The sequence below is a fragment of the Bufo gargarizans genome, chromosome 4 (genome assembly GCF_014858855.1).
Source record: "Bufo gargarizans isolate SCDJY-AF-19 chromosome 4, ASM1485885v1, whole genome shotgun sequence".
NCBI classification, from domain to species: Eukaryota; Metazoa; Chordata; class Amphibia; order Anura; family Bufonidae; genus Bufo; species Bufo gargarizans.
Genome location: NC_058083.1, coordinates 534,664,823 through 534,684,179, shown reverse-complemented (window position 1 = coordinate 534,684,179; position 19,357 = coordinate 534,664,823). Strand labels below are relative to the sequence as shown.

The window sequence follows — 19,357 nt, the reverse complement described above, 5'->3', positions numbered from 1 at the left end:
ATGCCCCCCTCACAGATTTACACCCCATAAAGTCCCCCCCCCAGATCTGCACCCTCACGTCTCCAGAATACACCACATGCCCCCTCACAGATTTACACCCCATAAAACCCCCTAGATCTGCACCCTCATGTCTCCAGAATACACCACATGCCCCCCTCACAGATTTACACCCCATAAAGCCCCCCCAGATCTGCACCCTCATGTCTCCAGAATACACCACATGCCCCCCTCACAGATTTACACCCCATAAAGCCCCCCCAGATCTGCACCCTCATGTCTCCAGAATACACCACATGCCCCCCTCACAGATTTACACCCCATAAAGTCCCCCCCCCCCAGATCTGCACCCTCATGTCTCCAGAATACACCACATGCCCCCTCCCCTGCTCCCCGTGAAGCTCTGTGTACTCCAGGACTGCAGCTCGTCCTCCCTCACTAGGCAGCTTACACACTGCCCCTCCTCCTTCCACAAGCTCCTGCAGTCCGGGTTTGTCAGCACTTCCCACATTTGTGACCATGAAGGAGCATGTGACCAGAAACATCACAGACCTCCTTCTCACAACTCCACTCTAGCATCTACCGAGGTGAGATCTGCAGGTCAGTTATTGGTCTTGGTTCTGGGTTTATTAGAATGGAGCGGTTCTATAGGTGATATATAGCAGGTCCAGCCAGCAGGGGGCAGCACCGGCCATAGAGAGTCTCTGCTCACAGGAGGGGAGTTCTCCTCAGACATGTCTGCTCTCCCCCTGGAATATTAGGAGACCCCCAGACCCCTGTAAGAGCGGCTGTTCTCCTGGATTAGAGGGGTCTTCCATCACACACTGTTCTGTGATATCACTAGGATATGGAGTCAGTGTGTGATCGGTGGGGACAACCTCTTCTAGATGAAGGGGCTGCAGCGCTGTGTCCTCTCCTCACTGTCCCTGCACAGCGGAGGCCGGAGCTCTAATGAGCAGGAACTGTGGAGGGGAGGCCGCGCTGAACCGGGGCTGCCCCCGTCAGTCCCATCCTGGTCCCCGGACCCCACAGTTCACACAGTGATGTCTTCTCCTGGTGATAGAACCTCAGTGTGAGGGGAATGTCCCTAGAAATGGGATGAGATCGGTGACTCAAAGATGACGGCCGTGACCGGGGATTGTCTGCACAGTAGTATGTAGATAAGTGCACACGCGGCGTCTGTACATGGCGGACACGCGGCGTCTGTGAATACATGCCTGTGTACATGGCGGACAGGACTTCTCCTCACTCATCACCGCACAGTATAGAGATATTATATAGCTTCTCATGTATATATATAGTACAGACCAAAAGTTTGGACATACCTTCTCATTCAAAGAGTTTTCTTTATTTTCATGACTATGAAAATTGTAGATTCACACTGAAGGCATCAAAACTATGAATTAACACATGTGGAATTATATACATAACAAAAAAGTGTGAAACAGCTGAAAATATGTCATATTCTAGGTTCTTCAAAGTAGCCACCTTTTGCTTTGATTACTGCTTTGCACTCTCTTGGCATTCTCTTGATGAGCTTCAAGAGGTAGTCACCTGAAATGGTCTCCACTTCACAGGTGTGCCCTGTCAGGTTCAATAAGTGGGATTTCTTGCCTTATAAATGGGGTTGGGACCATCAGTTGCGTTGTGGAGAAGTCAGGTGGATACACAGCTGATAGTCCTACTGAATAGACTGTTAGAATTTGTATTATGGCAAGAAAAAAGCAGCTAAGTAAAGAAAAACGAGTGGCCATCATTACTTTAAGAAATGAAGGTCAGTCAGTCCGAAAAATTTGAAAAACTTTAAAAGTGTCCCCAAGTGCAGTCACAAAAACCATCAAGCACTACAAAGAAACTGGCTCACATGCAGACCGCCCCAGGAAAGGAAGACCAAGAGTCACCTCTGCTGCGGAGGATAAGTTCACCCGAGTCACCAGCCTCAGGAATCGCAGGTTAACAGCCGCTCAGATTAGAGACCAGGTCAATGCCACACACAGTTCTAGCAGCAGACACATCTCTAGAACAACTGTTAAGAGGAGACTGTGTGAATCAGGCCTTCATGGTAGAATATCTGCTAGGAAACCACTGCTAAGGACAGGCAACAAGCAGAAGAGACTTGTTTGTGTTAAAGAACACAAGGAATGGACATTAGACCAGTGGAAATCTGTACGCAGAAAAGGTGAACGGATGGACTCTACATGCCTGGTTCCCACCGTGAAGCATGGAGGAGGAGGTGTTATGGTGTGGGGGTGCTTTGCTGGTGACACTGTTGGGGATTTATTCAAAATTGAAGGCATACTGAACCAGCATGGCTACCACAGCATCTTGCAGCGGCATGCTATTCCATCCGGTTTGCGTTTAGTTGGACCATCATTTATTTTTCAACAGGACAATGACCCCAAACACACCTCCAGGCTGTGTAAAGGCTATTTGACCATGAAGGAGAGTGATGGGGTGCTGCGCCAGATGACCTGGCCTCCACAGTCACCGGACCTGAACCTAACTGAGATGGTTTGGGGTGAGCTGGACCGCAGAGTGACGGCAAAAGGGCCAACAAGTGCTAAGCATCTCTGGGAACTCCTTCAAGACTGTTGGAAGACCATTTCAGGTGACTACCTCTTGAAGCTCATCAAGAGAATGCCAAGAGTGTGTAAAGCAGTAATAAAAGCAAAAGGTGGCTACTTTGAAGAACCTAGAATATGACATATTTTCAGTTGTTTCACACTTTTTTGTTATGTATATTATTTCACATGTGTTAATTCATAGTTTTGATGCCTTCAGTGTGAATCTACAATTTTCATAGTCATGAAAATAATGAAAACTCTTTGAATGAGAAGGTGTGTCCAAACTTTTGGCCTGTACTGTATATATATATATATATATATATATATTACATACACCCATTTTACACTATCACCCACAGTATAGAGATATTATATAGCTTCTTATGTATATATATATTTCCATTTCGTCCACCATGACAGCTTAACTATGAGATTGACCCCTTGATCTCTGTAGGGGCAGGAACATGGCGAGTTTCAAAGGCCACCACCCACTCTCACCCTCAGTGTTTCCTGTCCCTTTGGGGCACCTCACAGAGAGACCTCCTGTGGGAGGTGAAGATTTTTTCATTTTAAATACCTGTGTGTTTTTTCCCCCCCTTTTCCTCTGCCCACCTGCAGTTTATTCTAAAGCTGGACAATGAAGGATATACTGGAGTAGATCTCGTTCCTGTACAGCGGGGGCCTGTTATCTCTCCCCATGCGCATGGTCCTCCTTCCTTTTTTCTGTGGAAGCTGACCGCGCACTACAGAACACGCTGCATGCCAACCCCAGCCCGTAGCTGCAGCGATGTGCTCTGTTCTCGTCCTGCAGGGGGCGGAGCTTGGAACCCACATGCGCGCACTGATGACGTCAGCGGCGCCTGCTGTAAAAGTGGCAGATTCAAACAAGACACCACTGCTTCCAGTGTGGTGTTCCTCCTCCGGAATAGGATGTCAGCTCCTGATGCCCTTGCAGGCCAGATGGATCCTACAGACCCCCCCCCCCCCCCCTCTGGTACTCCAACCGTAAGTTTCCCTCTGGGGAGAAAATGTATCACTCTGAGATGCTTAATTTGTATGGTCTCCTGATACCTGGTTGCTCCTCTCTTATAGGGAGTGAAAGAGCCCAGATTTAAACCCAACGTCTGGAACGCATAGGCATCACCAGACGCTGGGTTTCATCCCTGGTGATGCTCTGCCAGGCCTCTACTGCAACTGTCTTCAGTTCCTGCTTGTTCTTGGGGCATTTTCCCTTCAGTTTTGTCTTCAGCAAGTGAAATGCATGCTCAATCGGATTCAGGTTAGGTGATTGACTTGGCCATTGCATAGCATTCCACTTTTTTCCCTTAAAAAACTCTTTGGTTGCTTTTGCAGTATGCTTTGGGTCATTGTCCATCTGCACTGTGAAGCGCCATCCAATGAGTTCTGAAGCATTCGGCTGAATATGAGCAGATAATATTGCCCGAAACACTTCAGAATTCATCCTGCTGCTTTTGTCAGCAGTCACATCATTATAAATACAAGAGCTCCAGTTCCATTGGCAGCCATACATGCCCACGCCATGACACTACCACCACCATGCTTTACTAATGAGGAGGTATGCTTAGGATTATAAGCAGTTCCTTTCCTTCTCCATACTCTTCTCTTCTCATCACTCTGGTACACCTTGTTCTTGGTCTCATCTGTCCATAGGATGTTGTTCCACAACTGTGAAGGCTTTTTTAGATGTCGTTTGGCAAACTCTAATTTGGCCTTCTTGTTTTTGAGGCTCACCAATGGTTGACATCTTGTGTTGAACCCTCTGTATTCACTCTGGTGAAGTCTTCTCTTGATTGTTGACTTTGACATACACACACCTACCTCCTGGAGAGTGTTCTTGATCTGGCCAACTATTGTGAAGGGTGTTTTCTTCATCAGGGAAAGAATTCTTCGGTCATCCACCACAGTTGTTTTCCGTGGTCTTCCGGGTCTTTTGGTGTTACTGAGCTCACCGGTGCGTTCCTTCTTTTTAAGAATGTTCCAAACTGTTGTTTTGGCCACGCCTAATGTTTTTGCTATCCTTCTGATGGGTTTGTTGTGTTTATTTCAGCCTAATGATGGCTTCACTGATAGTGACAGCTCTTTGGATCTCATCTTGAGAGTTGACAGCAACAGATTCCAAATGCAAATAGCACACTTGAAATTAACTCTGGAACTTTTATCTGCTCATTGTAATAGGGATAATGAGGGAATAACACACACCTGGCCATGGAACAGCTGAGAAGACAATTGTCCCATTACTTTTGGCCTTGTAACAAGTGGGAGGCACATATGCAAACTGTTGTAATTCCTACACCGTTCACCTGATTTGGATGTAAATACCCTCAATTTAAAGCTGACAGTCTGCAGTTAAAGCACATCTTTTATTTCAAATCTATTGTGGTGGTGTATAGAGCTGTGTCGATGTTAGAATTGTGTCGATGTCACAATATTTATGGAAATGACTGTATTTTTGGATCAGCGAATTAGAAAACCATATTAAAAACATGACTCTTAGAGAGAAAATCCTAAACTGTATTTCCCTTCTCAGTTCAGACACAGCATTCTTGGCGGATGCCTCAGCTGAATCCTTGCGGCTCTCTCTAATTCAGCGAGAAGAGCATTGTGGTTGAAGTCTTGGGGGGGGAGATAGCTTTAGATGTTCTAAGTTATGCTCTATTGCTTTTTCTGGACACTACATTTTCAGTCTGGCCTTAGACTCTATTCTTAAAAAAGCAGCTGACAAAAAGAAAGGGTTTCCTGAAGAGAGTAAAAAGAAGCCCTTTCGTGCCTTTAACCCTCAGTCTAGATCCTACAGGGGCAAAGGAAAATCGGGGAGGTGGAGATATCAAAAATGGGGGAAAGGCAGGGGTTTCCTCCTTAATCCACCAAAATAAACAATCCGATAAAGAATGACGCCAAAGTTGGGGGAAGGTTGAGAAGTTTTCTGTCCCAGTGGGAATCCATGACCCGGAGCCCCTGGGCTTTGGACATCATAGAAAACGGATACAGGATAGAATTCTCCTTAACTCCTCCCAAGAATTTCTGGATAACCTCCCACAGCCAGAGCGTGTTAGGAAAAATTTGGCAGGGAGTCTTAGATTTAATAGACTAAAAAGTGGTAAAGAAAGTTCCCGAACTAGAAAAGGTTATTATTTAAACATTTTTTTAGTCCAAAAACCAGATGGGTCTTCCCATACCATTATAAATCTAAAAGAGTTAAACAAAGCCATTACCTACAGAAAATTAAAAATGGAGTCTATCTCTTCCATTATCCCTTTAATCAAAAACTGAGCCTTCATGACGTCCCCATACACAAAAATTCTAAAAAATACCTCAGATTTGCATTAATAGACAACGCCAGTGTGGTAAATCATTTTCAGTTCACTGCCTTTCCCTTCGGGATATCTTCCGCCCCAAGGGTGTTCACAAAATTGGTGGTGGAAATGATCTCCCCTCTCAGGACAGAGGGATTAAAACTCAGAACTAGAAACATCCAGTCAAACGGATTACCTGATTCACAAGTTCACAGATTTGGGCTGGTTAATAAATCGGAAAAAGTCTTGTGTAGCACTATCTACTCAAATGAAATTCCTAGGGGTGATGCTAAATTTTATTACCCAGATGTCATCTCTACCACAAGAAAAGTTGGTATTCTTCAAGGTAAAGATAAAGAGTTTCCGATCCCAAAGTCGATGTTCTATCAGGAGTGCCATGAGCCTTCTGGGAATGATGACCTCGTGCATCACCGCAGTGACATGGTGCCAGGCCCATACCAGGATAACTCAGTCCTGGATATTAGGGAACTGGGACAGAAAACAGTCTTCCCTAGAGAAAAAGATAACCATCCCCCTTCGCGTAAAAACAGATTTAAACTGATGGATGGAAAAGAAGAATCTGTCAAGGGACGTAACCTGGTTAAAAAATCCAGATCATGACAGATGCAAGCGGTATGGGATGGGGAGCAAAGGTAGTCCCTCAAATAGACCTATTCGCGTAAAAAAAACAACAACGCGAAAGTGGGCAGTTTTTGTTCTCTAAACCCCAAAGAAGAGCCATGGGCAGTCAACGCCTTTTCAGTTAGGTGGACCTGGAACCTCGCTTACGCTTTTTCTCCCTGGGCCCTAATCCCTCGAGTACTGCAGAAAATAACAACTGATCCTGTAACAGTAATACTGGTGGTTCCCTATTGGCCGAAGAGAAATTGGTTCCCCATCCTAAAGGAATTAACTCTGGAAGATCCATGGAAAATACCTCTCCAGAAGGACATTCTATCACAGGGTCTCATCCTTCACCAAGATCCCAGCCTGTTCAAATTATCAGCATGGATCCTGAACGCGAGCTCTCAGAGAGTAAAGGTCTTTCAGAAAAGGTTATTAATACACTAAAATCCATCAGGCAAAGAGTTACTTCTGCAATCTATCTAAAAATCTGGAGAAAATACTGCAGTTGGCTTGCACAAGATTCACCAATAAATTCTACCCCAAGTATCGAGAAGATTTTAGATTTTCTCTAGAGGGGGCTAGATATGGGCCTCAGACTCAGTACACTAAAGGTACAGATATCTGCTTTGGGGGCATTCTATGATACAGATCTAGCCAGCCATAGGTGGATAAGAAGATTTGTAAGAGTTGCTTCTAGATTAAGGCCATTTATAACCCCAAGGATTCCCCAGTGGGATTTAAACCTGGTCTTGAAGGGTCTAATGAAATCTCCATTTACTCCCTTACAGGACATTTCAATTAAACATCTTACTTTCAAAGCTGCGTTTTTAATAGCTATAACATCAGCTAGACGCCTGGGAAAGATTCAGTCTCTCTCCTGCCGAGAGCCCTATCTCTCTATCTTTCCGGACAGGATAGTTTTGGAACTGGATCCGGGTTTTCTTTCGAAAGCCGTCATTGATTTTCATAGAGACCAAGAAATTGTCCTCCCTTCTTTTCCTGAAGATGTAAAGAATTTATCTGAAGAACAATTCCAACTCCTGGATGTCAGGGAGACTATTATAGAATACCTGGCGACAACATTTTTTTTTAGAAGGGATGACAATCTCCTTATTCAGTTTGCTGGTCAAAACAAGGGTAGAAAAGCATCCAAGGCTTCTGTAGGTCGTTGGATTAAGTCAACTATATCATGCAGTTACCAAATGTCAGGCCTCACTAGTTCCACAAATATAAGAGCCTATTCCACAAGAGCAATGGCTTCTTTATGGGCTGAAAGAGTGGGCGTTTCCCTAGACAAAATCTGTAGGGCCGCCACCTGGTCTAATGTAAATACATTCATAATTTCTCATGGTTAGGGCTACTTTCACACCTGCGTTAGGTGCGTATCCGTCTGGTATCTGCACAGACGGATCCGCACCTATAATGCAAACGCTTGTATCCGTTCAGAACGGATCCTTTTGCATTATTCTTTTAAAAAAAGTCTAAGTCAAAACAGATCCGTCCTGACTTACATTGAAAGTCGATGGGGGACGGATCCGTTTTCAATTGCACCATATTGTGTCAGTGAAAACGGATCCGTCCCCATTGACTTACATTGTAAGTCAGGACGGATCCGTTTGGCTCCGCATCGCCAGGCGGACACCAAAGCGCTGCTTCGCATCCAGATCGGAATGGAGGCGGAACGGAGCCAAACTGATGTATTCTGAACGGATCCTTATCCATTCAGAATGCATTGGGGCTGAACTGATCCGTTTTGAACCATTTGTGAGATCCCTGAAACGGATCTCACAAATAGAATTCAAAACGGCAGTGTGAAAGTAGCCTTCGTCATGGTGGACGAAATGGAAAAACCATAATTAGACTTACCGGTAATTCTGTTTCCTTGAGTCCACCATGACGGCTTGTAAATTCCCCCCCTGAGGTTATAAGAGGGGCTAGAGTATGAATGCAATGAGCTGGACTGGGGTATGCACTCTGACGCTAAATTATGCAATGGCTGGGTCAGGTGTAGGTGATAGTCTATAGTTTTGTTTGTGACGCCAATCGCAGCGTGCGCAGGGTACTGTCACAGGGCCCTCCAAGGTGTTATAACTCCCGCACCAGGTTAGGAATGCCAGAGTGGTGCAATGTCTCTGTATGGTAGTGGCAATTGTGTCAACAGTGTCTCCTACCTGGGTATGGCTGGACTCCTGGATCCTGGCTCACTTGCAGTAAATTGAGTATAGTGCTAGTAGGAATAACAGAGGGATTTTGCTGCAGAAATTGAGATCCAGACCTTGGGTGAAGTTCAAACTTGTCTTTACTGATTGTAACTTTGTCCAAGCAAGATACAGCTTTAGTCTTAGGTCCCAGCAGGTATTGGCAATGGTTGGCAGGAATTTATCTTCTGCTCTATCAACCTGGAGCTTGCAGGAAAGGAAGTCTGCTTTGTAGCTCTATACTGTGGCAGGAATTTGGCTTCTGCACTTTCTATCTTCTGCTGTCTGGGGACTGACTAGCTGAGGAGGAATATGGCTTCTCCTGGGTCTCTGGACTCTACTCACAGTTATCTTCACATGGTATGCTTTCTTCCTGGAATTCTGGAGTTTGTCTGCTTGCTTCATCCAACCGAGACTGCAGGGCTCAGGCTGGGGATGGTGATCAATGTCTCAGCCGAGACAAGATCCTGGCTTTCTTCCCTATGCAGGGGGACTCCTGAAGACTAACACACAGCCTTCCCCAACAGGGGTGGCTGGCACACTGCCTCTAACTTCCTTCTCCACCCATGAGGCAGGATATGGGCACAGCCCACTCTGCTCACAGGGGCAAGCTAAACTGGAATGAACTATTACAGCCTAGATGTACTAAACTAAACCTAAGTCCTTCCCAGAACATTGCTGCCACCTGTTGGTGAACATGAAAATTACAGCAATGATTAGATTTAACAAGGTTTATGCACATTTGTGAAATGCAAAATTACATTATATGACAAGGTTAAGGCTCTTAACAGATTGTAGCGGGGTAGAAGAGTTTAGTAACACAACTCTGGGGTGTTACATGAAGTAATACAAGAATTAAAAATTAAACAAAAAATAAAAATTTAGGGCTGCAACCACTTGGTAATTAGGTGAGAGTGGGTGGTGGCCTTTTAAACTCTCTGTGTTACTGCCCCTACAAAGGTCAAGGGGTCAATATCATGGTTAAGCTGTCATGGTGGACTCAAGGAAACAGAGTTACCGGTAAGTCTAGTTAGTTTTTTTTTTGTTTTGTTTTTTATCTTAGAGATCATTCGCACGACCATATCACTTTTGTGGTCTGCAAATCACAGATCTGCAAAATACAAATGTGGTGCAGTCCTTGCTCATCCCTCATTTTCTGCTGGCCCCATTGAAAAAACTTCCATGTGATTAGCCTTATTGACTTCAATTGGTTCTAAAAACGGCCTTAAAGACCATTTACACAGTGTGGGGTTTCGCTCTGGTAGACAGGATTAGCAGACGCAGTATAGAGGCAACAACAAGTTGTTTGGATCAAAAAGTTCAGTGTTTTATTCACACTTCAGGCAAGTGACAAACCAAGCAGTCATAATCAAGCAAAAAGTTACCTTGCGGTGTTGGTGGTAATTCACACCATACTGCAATTCTGCCTCAAAGAGTCCTTGACCATAGCAGCACCAACCTGTTTTCACGCCAAACAGGTAGCAAGCCTTCATCCAGACACAAGGCTCCCAGATCCAAACACAGAGCTCGCTTGTGAACCCAGCTGCCTATTTAAGGACAGCCAGGTGCTGCCAAAACCTGGACCGGTACTTAAAATCCGGTCCGGTATTTGACCTCACTTGGCTGTAGCGCAGCAGCACATGCTGGGAGGAAAATACCCGTTTCCCAGACAAAATGTCTCACTGTGTCACATACCTCCCCCCTTTTTTTAACCCTGAGGGGGTATACACACGCCAGACAGTGTAACCGGGACAGGGCATCCACGTTTCCCTGTAACCGGCCTGCCCTGTGTTCCACTGAAAACTTAAAGTTTTGTAGGGAGAGAAACCATCGGGTGACCCGGGCATTTCTGTCCTTCGTCTGGCTCATCCACTTGAGAGGGGAGTGGTTAGTCACCAGGTAGAATTTTCTCCCCAACAAATAATAGCAGAGAGATTTTAGTGCCCACTTGATAGCCAGGCACTCTCTCTCCACTATACTATACCGGGTCTCGGCTGAGGAAGACCACAGGATGCTCCTCCCCGTTGACTTCCTGAGAGAGTACAGCACCAAGGCCTACTTCGGAGGCATCGGTCTGTACTATAAACACCCTTTTGAAGTCGGGCATCACCAAAACCAGGGACCCACACAAGGCCGACTTCAAAGCGGAGAAAGCCTCTTCCGCCCGATCATCCCCGCGAACCATCATTAACTTGTGTCCCTTCAAGAGTCCTGTCAAGGGCGCGGCTAGAGTAGCAAAGTGGGTAACAAACCTCATGTAATAGCCCACCATTCCCAGGAATGACTTTATTTGCCTAGTGGTGACAGTTCGGGCCAATTCCATATCGCCTCTATTTTGTTGACTTGGGGTTTGATGACTCCGCGCCCAATTACATACCCAAGGTACTTAGTCTCTTCTAACCCTATCGCACATTTTTGGGGGGTTAGCGGTTAGGCCAAGTTTCCGAAGGGAGTCCACTACCGCCTGTTCTTTGAGTAGGTGACTTTCCCAGTTGGTATTGTGGAAGACAATATCGTCCAGGTAAGCCGAAGCGTACAGATGATGTGGACGAAGCAAAATGTCCATTAGTCGCTGAAAAGTGACGGGGGCGCCATGCAGACCAAAGGGTAACACCTTATATTGGTACAGCCCCTCAGTCAGAGTTTTCTCTTTGGCAGAGTCCGTTAAGAGCACCTGCCAGTACCCTTTCGTGAGGTCCAAAACAGAAAAATTCCAGGCTCGTCCTAACCTCTCAATAAGCTTATCCACCCGGGGCATGGGATACGTATCAAATTTGGAAAACTCATTAAGTTTTAGAAAGTCGTTACAAAACCACAAATTCCCATCCTGCTTGGGTATCAATACTATATGACTGTCCCACTCACTTTTGACTCCTCAATGACGTCTAGCTGCAACATTAGCTGCACATCCTATGGTTTGTCGCCGAGCCTCGGGTACCCGGTATGGTTTTATTCTGACTTTTGCTTGAGGCTCAGTGACAATGTCATGCTGGATTATGGAAGTGCGTCCAGGGAGGTCCGAGAACACATCCGACTAACGAACTCCCTGGCCTCCTGAGTCTGTTTAGAGGAGAGGCTGTCAGCAATTTTTACTGTGGCAGCCGCCTCTCTTGCATCAGACAGAGGGGCCGGTACCTCTTCTCCTAGAAAACCCGGCCGCGGGCTGTCTTCTGTACAGGTTTCCCTATCTTTCCACGGTTTGAGTAAATTCACATGGCAAACCTGCTCCGGCTTTCGCCACCCTGGCTAGTGTACCTTGTAGTTTACATCTCCAATTTTTTTCAATTACCTCGTAGGGCCCCTGCCACCTAGCCAGGAACTTACTGTCCACGGTCAGCACCAGAACCAAAACCCGATCACCCGGGTTAAAGATTCAGACCCGAGCCTGACGATTATAGACCCAACCCTGGACTCGCTGAGCTGCCTCAATATGCTCCCTAACAAAAGGCAACACTGTCTCTATCCGATCTTGCATCTGGGTAACATACTGAATGACACTTTTATGTGGAGTGGGTTGTTGTTCCCACGTCTCTTTGGCTACATCCAAGAGACCGCGAGGGTTTCTGCCATATAGCAGTTCGAATGGCGAGAACCAAGTAAAGGCCTCGGGTACCTCTCGCACTGCGAACATGATAGGGCAGAAGGAGGTCCCAGTCCTTCCCATCTTTAGCCACCACCCTCTTCAACATATTTTTTAATGTTTGGTTAAACCTTTCTACCAGACCATCCATTTGCGGATGGTAAACGGACGTCCGTAGCTGTTTTATGTGCAGTAACTTACAGAGTTTCCTCATCACCTTGGACATAAAAGGGGTTCCTTGGTCGGTCAGAACCTCTTTAGGTAGTCCTACTTGGAAAAACATCTCCATTAATTCCTTAGCTATGAGTTTGGCCGAAGTATGTCGCATTGGCACCGCCTCCGGGTACCGAGTGGCATAGTCTAGAATGACTAAGATGTGTTGATGCCCTTCTGGCGGACTTCGGTACTGGGCCTATGAGGTCCATAGCTATTCGGTCAAATAGTACTTCGATAATAGGGAGAGGTACTAGGGGACTACGGAAATGTGGCTGGAGGCTAGTTATCTGGCAGGTCGGGCAAGACTTAAAAAACTCTTCCACTTCTTTGAATATGCTGGGCCAGTAAAACCGCCGTAGAATACGATCCTGAGTTTTCTACAGCCCCAGGTGACCCCCGAGAACGTGTTGGTGGGCTAGATCTAACACAAGCTTGCGATAAGCCTTGGGGACCACCAACTGTTTAATAAGCTCACCCCGTAGTTGGTTTACCCGATACAGCAAGTCCTCCACGTCTCCCACCATCACACATAGCGGGGTTGTCTCCCCTCTTCCACCGAAGTGGCGGTCACCCCTACTGCTGGCCCTTCGGTCTCAGGTTCCCAGGGTTCTGGTCTCCCCCCTTAGCCGGGCCACTCTGCTAGGGTTACCCCTGTCTCATAGGTATCAGTCACTCTCATAGCAGGCCACAGTGCCAGGAAGCCCGGGAAGTCCCTCCCTATTATGAGTTCATAATGTAGATTTGTGGCGACAGTCACCTTGTGGGTCCATCTACCGGCCACTGTAGTTAGAGACACTAGCGCGGTGGGGTAGTCTTTCAAGTCTCCATGAATGCACATCACCCCGACTTTCTGGCTAGTATACTCAGTGAATCGTACCAGGGTAGCCCTTACTAGGGTCACCAGACACCGAGTCCAGCAGAGCCTCCACCAGAGTGTCTCCCACTTCCACCTGGCACAAATGATTTAGAGACTCTGAGGTTCCTGTTGCACACAGCCTCCTGGCATATAGCGACTGACGGTAGCCATAGTTAGTGTCCATGAGCTCATCCCGTTGGGGACAGTCAACCCTTACATGGCCAGGCTCCTGACACCACCAGAAGACAATTGGAGCCAGGTCTGCCATGGGTACATCCCGGGCTGGTTTTATCGGCTCAAATCTTTAGGCCAGGAGTGGGGATTTTCGGGGTTTGCCGACGCCCCTCCTGACAGAACCCTCCTTTAGATTCCTGGTAGCTTCATATCGTTCCACCAGGTCCACCATCTCAAGGGCATTGCCAGGAGACACCTGACCTATCCAGTGCTGGAGATTGTATGACAAAGCCCTCCGGAACATATCGGCTAACATACGATCCAGCATAGCAGTGGGACTCAGCACGTCAGGCTGTAGCCGTTTTTTCAAGAGGTGAAGTAAGTTATACTTACTGGGGTCTTGCAGGCTCAGCTGTGTTAAACCCCCACTGATGCACCCGCTGGGCCCGGACCAACACATTCACCCCCAGTCTTGCCAGAATCTCACCCTTGACTTTTTGGTAGTTGGCCGCTTGATTGTCCGGCAAGTCGAAATACACCCACTGGGAATCGGATGCCAGGAACGGAGCGAGGACCTCAGCCCACTGGTCACGGGGTAGCTTTTCCCTGATGGCCACTTTCTTGTTCATCGCCAGGTAGGTTTCGATGTCATCTGCGGGGGTAATCTTAGGAATCGCGACACGGACTGCTTTCCGGGCATCGTGGACGCTCGTGGTTGCTCCTGCCGTCTGCAAAGCCATCACGTGTTGTAGCAGCAACTGAATAGTCTCCTGCTACTTAGCCTCGCGTTGCTTCAGGTTTGTCTCTCGCTACTGCAGATTAGCCTATATAAGGGCCTTCACAACAGCCTCTATTTTGTCGTGAGGCTCTGGTTGTAACACAGCTGGTTTAATGTACGGCATACATCCGTGCCTGAAAAATGCAGAAACCAAAAAAATCGGCGTTTACGCCAGCCTCACTGCTCATGCTCACATCCTCCACCAATTTCGCTCTGGTAGATAGGATTAGCGGATGCGGTATAGAGGCAACAACTTGTTTGGATCAAACAATACAGTGTTTTATTCACACTTTAGGCAAGTGACAAAAGAAGCAGTCATAAACAAGCAAAAAGTCACCTTGCGGTGTTGGTGGTAATTCACACCATGTGGCAATACTGGTCCGGTATTTGACCTCACCTGGCTATAAATCAGCCCAGAAGCACATGCTGGGAGAAAAATAACAGTTTTCCCAGACAAAACCTCTCACTGTGTCACAACAGGCACATAATTACAATAAATGGCCACTTGAACGATCATTCAGTCCTTGCGATCATTCATGCAGCTGTTCATTTCTACCTCTTTACACAGGACGATGCACTGCCGACTAACGTTCATATGAAAGATGCAATGTATAGTGTACTATCAGTAATCCTTAATGGAGTTGTCTTATCATAGGAATGTATTCCCTACACATAGGACAGAAGATAAGTATCTGATTGGTGGGGGTCTGATCACTGGGATCCCCACCAATCACAAGTATGAGGTGCCAGAATGTATGAACCGGTGGTCACACCATTCAACTCTATGGGACTGAGAGAAGCTGAATACAGAGCTCGGCGATCTCCGGCAGTCCCATGGAGTTGGCTGGAGCAGTAGCACAAGTCCATGACCACCGCTCTATACACTCTTGTGATTGGTAGAGATCCCAGTGATTGAACCCCCACCGATCATATACTTATCCTCTATCCTATGTGTAGGGAATTATACCCTATGGTGAGACAACTCCTTTAATAATTCTCATTCCATGAGACACTTTACTTCATGTAAGATGTTCTTCCAAATGTGATTTTGCTCTCAATCCTCCATGTTTTCCTCAGGTTCCCAGGTACAAGACTCTCATAGCTAAAACTTTCTTTTGAAAGACAATGGTCCTTTCCATTGATGATCCACCAAGGATGGAGAAGGACAGAAACTACATGGCTGCAAGGATATTAGACCTCACCCTGGAGATCATCTCCTTGATAACTGGAGAGGTGAGAGTCTCACATGACATCACTCTTATCTCTAGTAATAAACCAGGGAAATGTCTGGAAATGTGAAGGATTCTTAGAATCTCTGTAGTGATCGGCGTCTCCCCATACACAGGATTACACAGTAGTGAAGAAGTCGTCTGGTGAGTGTGTGACACCCCGTGTGTCAGGAGGATGGAGCAGGACCCAGAGTCCCATCACGGAGCCTCTACCTCATTCCCTGATACATGAGCAGAAGATCCTAGAACTTACCACCAGGATCACTGAGCTGCTGAGCGGAGAGGTGAGCGCTGCTGGGAATGCTGGGACATTATGCAATAACGCCAAGGGAGGGGTCTGGTAATGACTGTGTCCTTGTGTTGTCAGGTTCCTATAAGGTGTCAGGATGTCACTGTCTATTTCTCCATGGAGGAGTGGGAGTATTTTGAAGAGCACAAGGATCTGTACAAGGACGTCATGATGGAGAATCACCAGTCCCTCACATCACTGGGTAAGAGGAGACCTTCCATGACTGTAGAGGAGAGAACAGTTCTGAGAGTCAGATTCCCCCATCATCTGATCATCACATATAGACAATGTATTCAGTCACTATGTGTCTTTCCTACAGATGGATCCAGTCAGAGAAATCCACCAGAGAGTTTTCCCAGTCCTCAGTATTCACAGGACTGTCCAGAAGAGAAAGCAAATGTCCCACTGGATCATCAGGTAGATGAAGCTGAGGTTTCTACAAATCCTGTATAGACTGATGTAATGGAGCTTTCTACTGACCTCCCCCAGCAGCAGTGGAGTATACTGTACGCTCCATCTACTGACCTCCCCCAGCAGCAGTGGAGTATACTGTACTCTCCATCTACTGACCTCCCCCAGCAGCAGTGGAGTATACTGTACTCTCCATCTACTGACCTCCCCCAGCAGCAGTGGAGTATACTGTACGCTCCATCTACTGACCTCCCCCAGCAGCAGTGGAGTATACTGTACTCTCCATCTACTGACCTCCCCAGCAGCAGTGGAGTATACTGTACTCTCCGTCTACTGACCTCCCCCAGCAGCAGTGGAGTATACTGTACTCTCCATCTACTGACCTCCCCCAGCAGCAGTGGAGTATACTGTACTCTCCATCTACTGACCTCCCCCAGCAGCAGTGGAGTATACTGTACGCTCCATCTACTGACCTCCCCCAGCAGCAGTGGAGTATACTGTACGCTCCATCTACTGACCTCCCCAGCAGCAGTGGAGTATACTGTACGCTGCATCTACTGACCTCCCCCAGCAGCAGTGGAGTATACTGTACTCTCCGTCTACTGACCTCCCCCAGCAGCAGTGGAGTATACTGTACTCTCCATCTACTGACCTCCCCCAGCAGCAGTGGAGTATACTGTACGCTCCGATCTACTGACCTCCCCCAGCAGCAGTGGAGTATACTGTACGCTCCAGTCTACTGACCTCCCCCAGCAGCAGTGGAGTATACTGTACGCTCCGTCTACTGACCTCCCCCAGCAGCAGTGGAGTATACTGTACGCTCCATCTACTGACCTCCCCCAGCAGCAGTGGAGTATACTGTACTCTCCATCTACTGACCTCCCCCAGCAGCAGTGGAGTATACTGTACTCTCCAGTCTACTGACCTCCCCCAGCAGCAGTGGAGTATACTGTACGCTCCGTCTACTGACCTCCCCAGCAGCAGTGGAGTATACTGTACGCTCCATCTACTGACCTCCCCCAGCAGCAGTGGAGTATACTGTACTCTCTATCCACTACTGACCTCCCCCAGCAGCAGTGGAGTATACTGTACTCTCCGTATACTGACCTCCCCCAGCAGCAGTGGAGTATACTGTACTCTCCGTCTACTGACCTCCCCCAGCAGCAGTGGAGTATACTGTACACTGCATCTACTGACCTCCCCCAGCAGCAGTGGAGTATACTGTACGCTCCATCTACTGACCTCCCCCAGCAGCATGGAGTATACTGTACTCTCCTCCCCCAGCAGCAGTGGAGTATACTGTAAGCTCCATCTAATGACCTCCCCAGCAGCAGTGGAGTATACTGTACGCTCCATCTACTGACCTCCCCCAGCAGCAGTGGAGTATACTGTACTCTGCATCTACTGACCTCCCCCAGCAGCAGTGGAGTATACTGTACTCTCCATCTACTGACCTCCCCCAGCAGCAGTGGAGTATACTGTACGCTCCATCTACTGACCTCCCCAGCAGCAGTGGAGTATACTGTACTCTCCATCTACTGACCTCCCCCAGCAGCAGTGGAGTATACTGTACTCTCATCTACTGACCTCCCCCAGCAGCAGTGGAGTATACTGTACGCTCCAGTCTACTGACCTCCCCCAGCAGCAGTGGAGTATACTGTACTCTACATCTACTGACCTCCCCCCAGCAGCAGTGGAGTATACTGTACTCTCCATCTACTGACCTCCCCCAGCAGCAGTGGAGTATACTGTACGCTCCATCTACTGACCTCCCCCAGCAGCAGTGGAGTATACTGTACTCTCCATCTACTGACCTCCCCCAGCAGCAGTGGAGTATACTGTACGCTCCATCTACTGACCTCCCCCAGCAGCAGTGGAGTATACTGTACGCTCCATCTACTGACCTCCCCCAGCAGCAGTGGAGTATACTGTACGCTCCGATCTACTGACCTCCCCCAGCAGCAGTGGAGTATACTGTACTCTCCATCTACTGACCTCCCCCAGCAGCAGTGGAGTATACTGTACGCTCATCTACTGACCTCCCCCAGCAGCAGTGGAGTATACTGTACTCTCCATCTACTGACCTCCCCCAGCAGCAGTGGAGTATACTGTACTCTCCATCTACTGACCCTCCCCCAGCAGCAGTGGAGTATACTGTACTCTCCATCTACTGACCTCCCCCAGCAGCAGTGGAGTATACTGTACGCTCCATCTACTGACCTCCCCCAGCAGCAGTGGAGTATACTGTACGCTCCATCTACTGACCTCCCCCAGCAGCAGTGGAGTATACTGTACTCTCCGTCTACTGACCTCCCCCAGCAGCAGTGGAGTATACTGTACTCTCCATCTACTGACCTCCCCCAGCAGCAGTGGAGTATACTGTACTCTCCATCTACTGACCTCCCCCAGCAGCAGTGGAGTATACTGTACTCTCCATCTACTGACCTCCCCCAGCAGCAGTGGAGTATACTGTACTCTCCATCTACTGACCTCCCCAGCAGCAGTGGAGTATACTGTACGCTCCATCTACTGACCTCCCACAGCAGCAGTGGAGTATACTGTACTCTCCATCTACTGACCTCCCCCAGCAGCAGTGGAGTATACTGTACTCTCCATCTACTGACCTCCCCCAGCAGCAGTGGAGTATACTGTACGCTCCTCTACTGACCTCCCCCAGCAGCAGTGGAGTATACTGTACTCTCATCTACTGACCTCCCCCAGCAGCAGTGGAGTATACTGTACTCTCCATCTACTGACCTCCCCCAGCAGCAGTGGAGTATACTGTACTCTCCATCTACTGACCTCCCCCAGCAGCAGTGGAGTATACTGTACTCTCCATCTACTGACCTCCCCCAGCAGCAGTGGAGTATACTGTACTCTCCATCTACTGACCTCCCCCAGCAGCAGTGGAGTATACTGTACTCTCCATCTACTGACCTCCCCCAGCAGCAGTGGAGTATACTGTACTCTCCATCTACTGACCTCCCCCAGCAGCAGTGGAGTATACTGTACTCTCCATCTACTGACCTCCCCCAGCAGCAGTGGAGTATACTGTACTCTCCATCTACTGACCTCCCCCAGCAGCAGTGGAGTATACTGTACGCTCCAGTCTACTGACCTCCCC

The 19,357-nt window shown here is 47.8% G+C and overlaps 1 protein-coding gene across 3 annotated transcripts in view; it reads left to right on the top strand.

Annotated features, from left to right (window-relative positions):
• Positions 1 to 495: 495 nt before the first annotated feature.
• The window catches only part of LOC122934759 (gastrula zinc finger protein XlCGF26.1-like), a 45,140-nt gene continuing 26,278 nt past the window's right edge, over positions 496 to 19,357 (top strand). For all 3 annotated transcript variants that reach the window (XM_044290450.1, XM_044290449.1, XM_044290451.1), the window contains exons 1-5: positions 496 to 597; positions 15,382 to 15,537; positions 15,650 to 15,817; positions 15,901 to 16,024; positions 16,142 to 16,239. In XM_044290450.1, the coding sequence (XP_044146385.1) occupies positions 15,430 to 15,537; positions 15,650 to 15,817; positions 15,901 to 16,024; positions 16,142 to 16,239 (498 nt within the window). In that variant the 5' untranslated portion in view covers positions 496 to 597; positions 15,382 to 15,429. The remainder of the gene's footprint in view (positions 598 to 15,381; positions 15,538 to 15,649; positions 15,818 to 15,900; positions 16,025 to 16,141; positions 16,240 to 19,357) is intronic.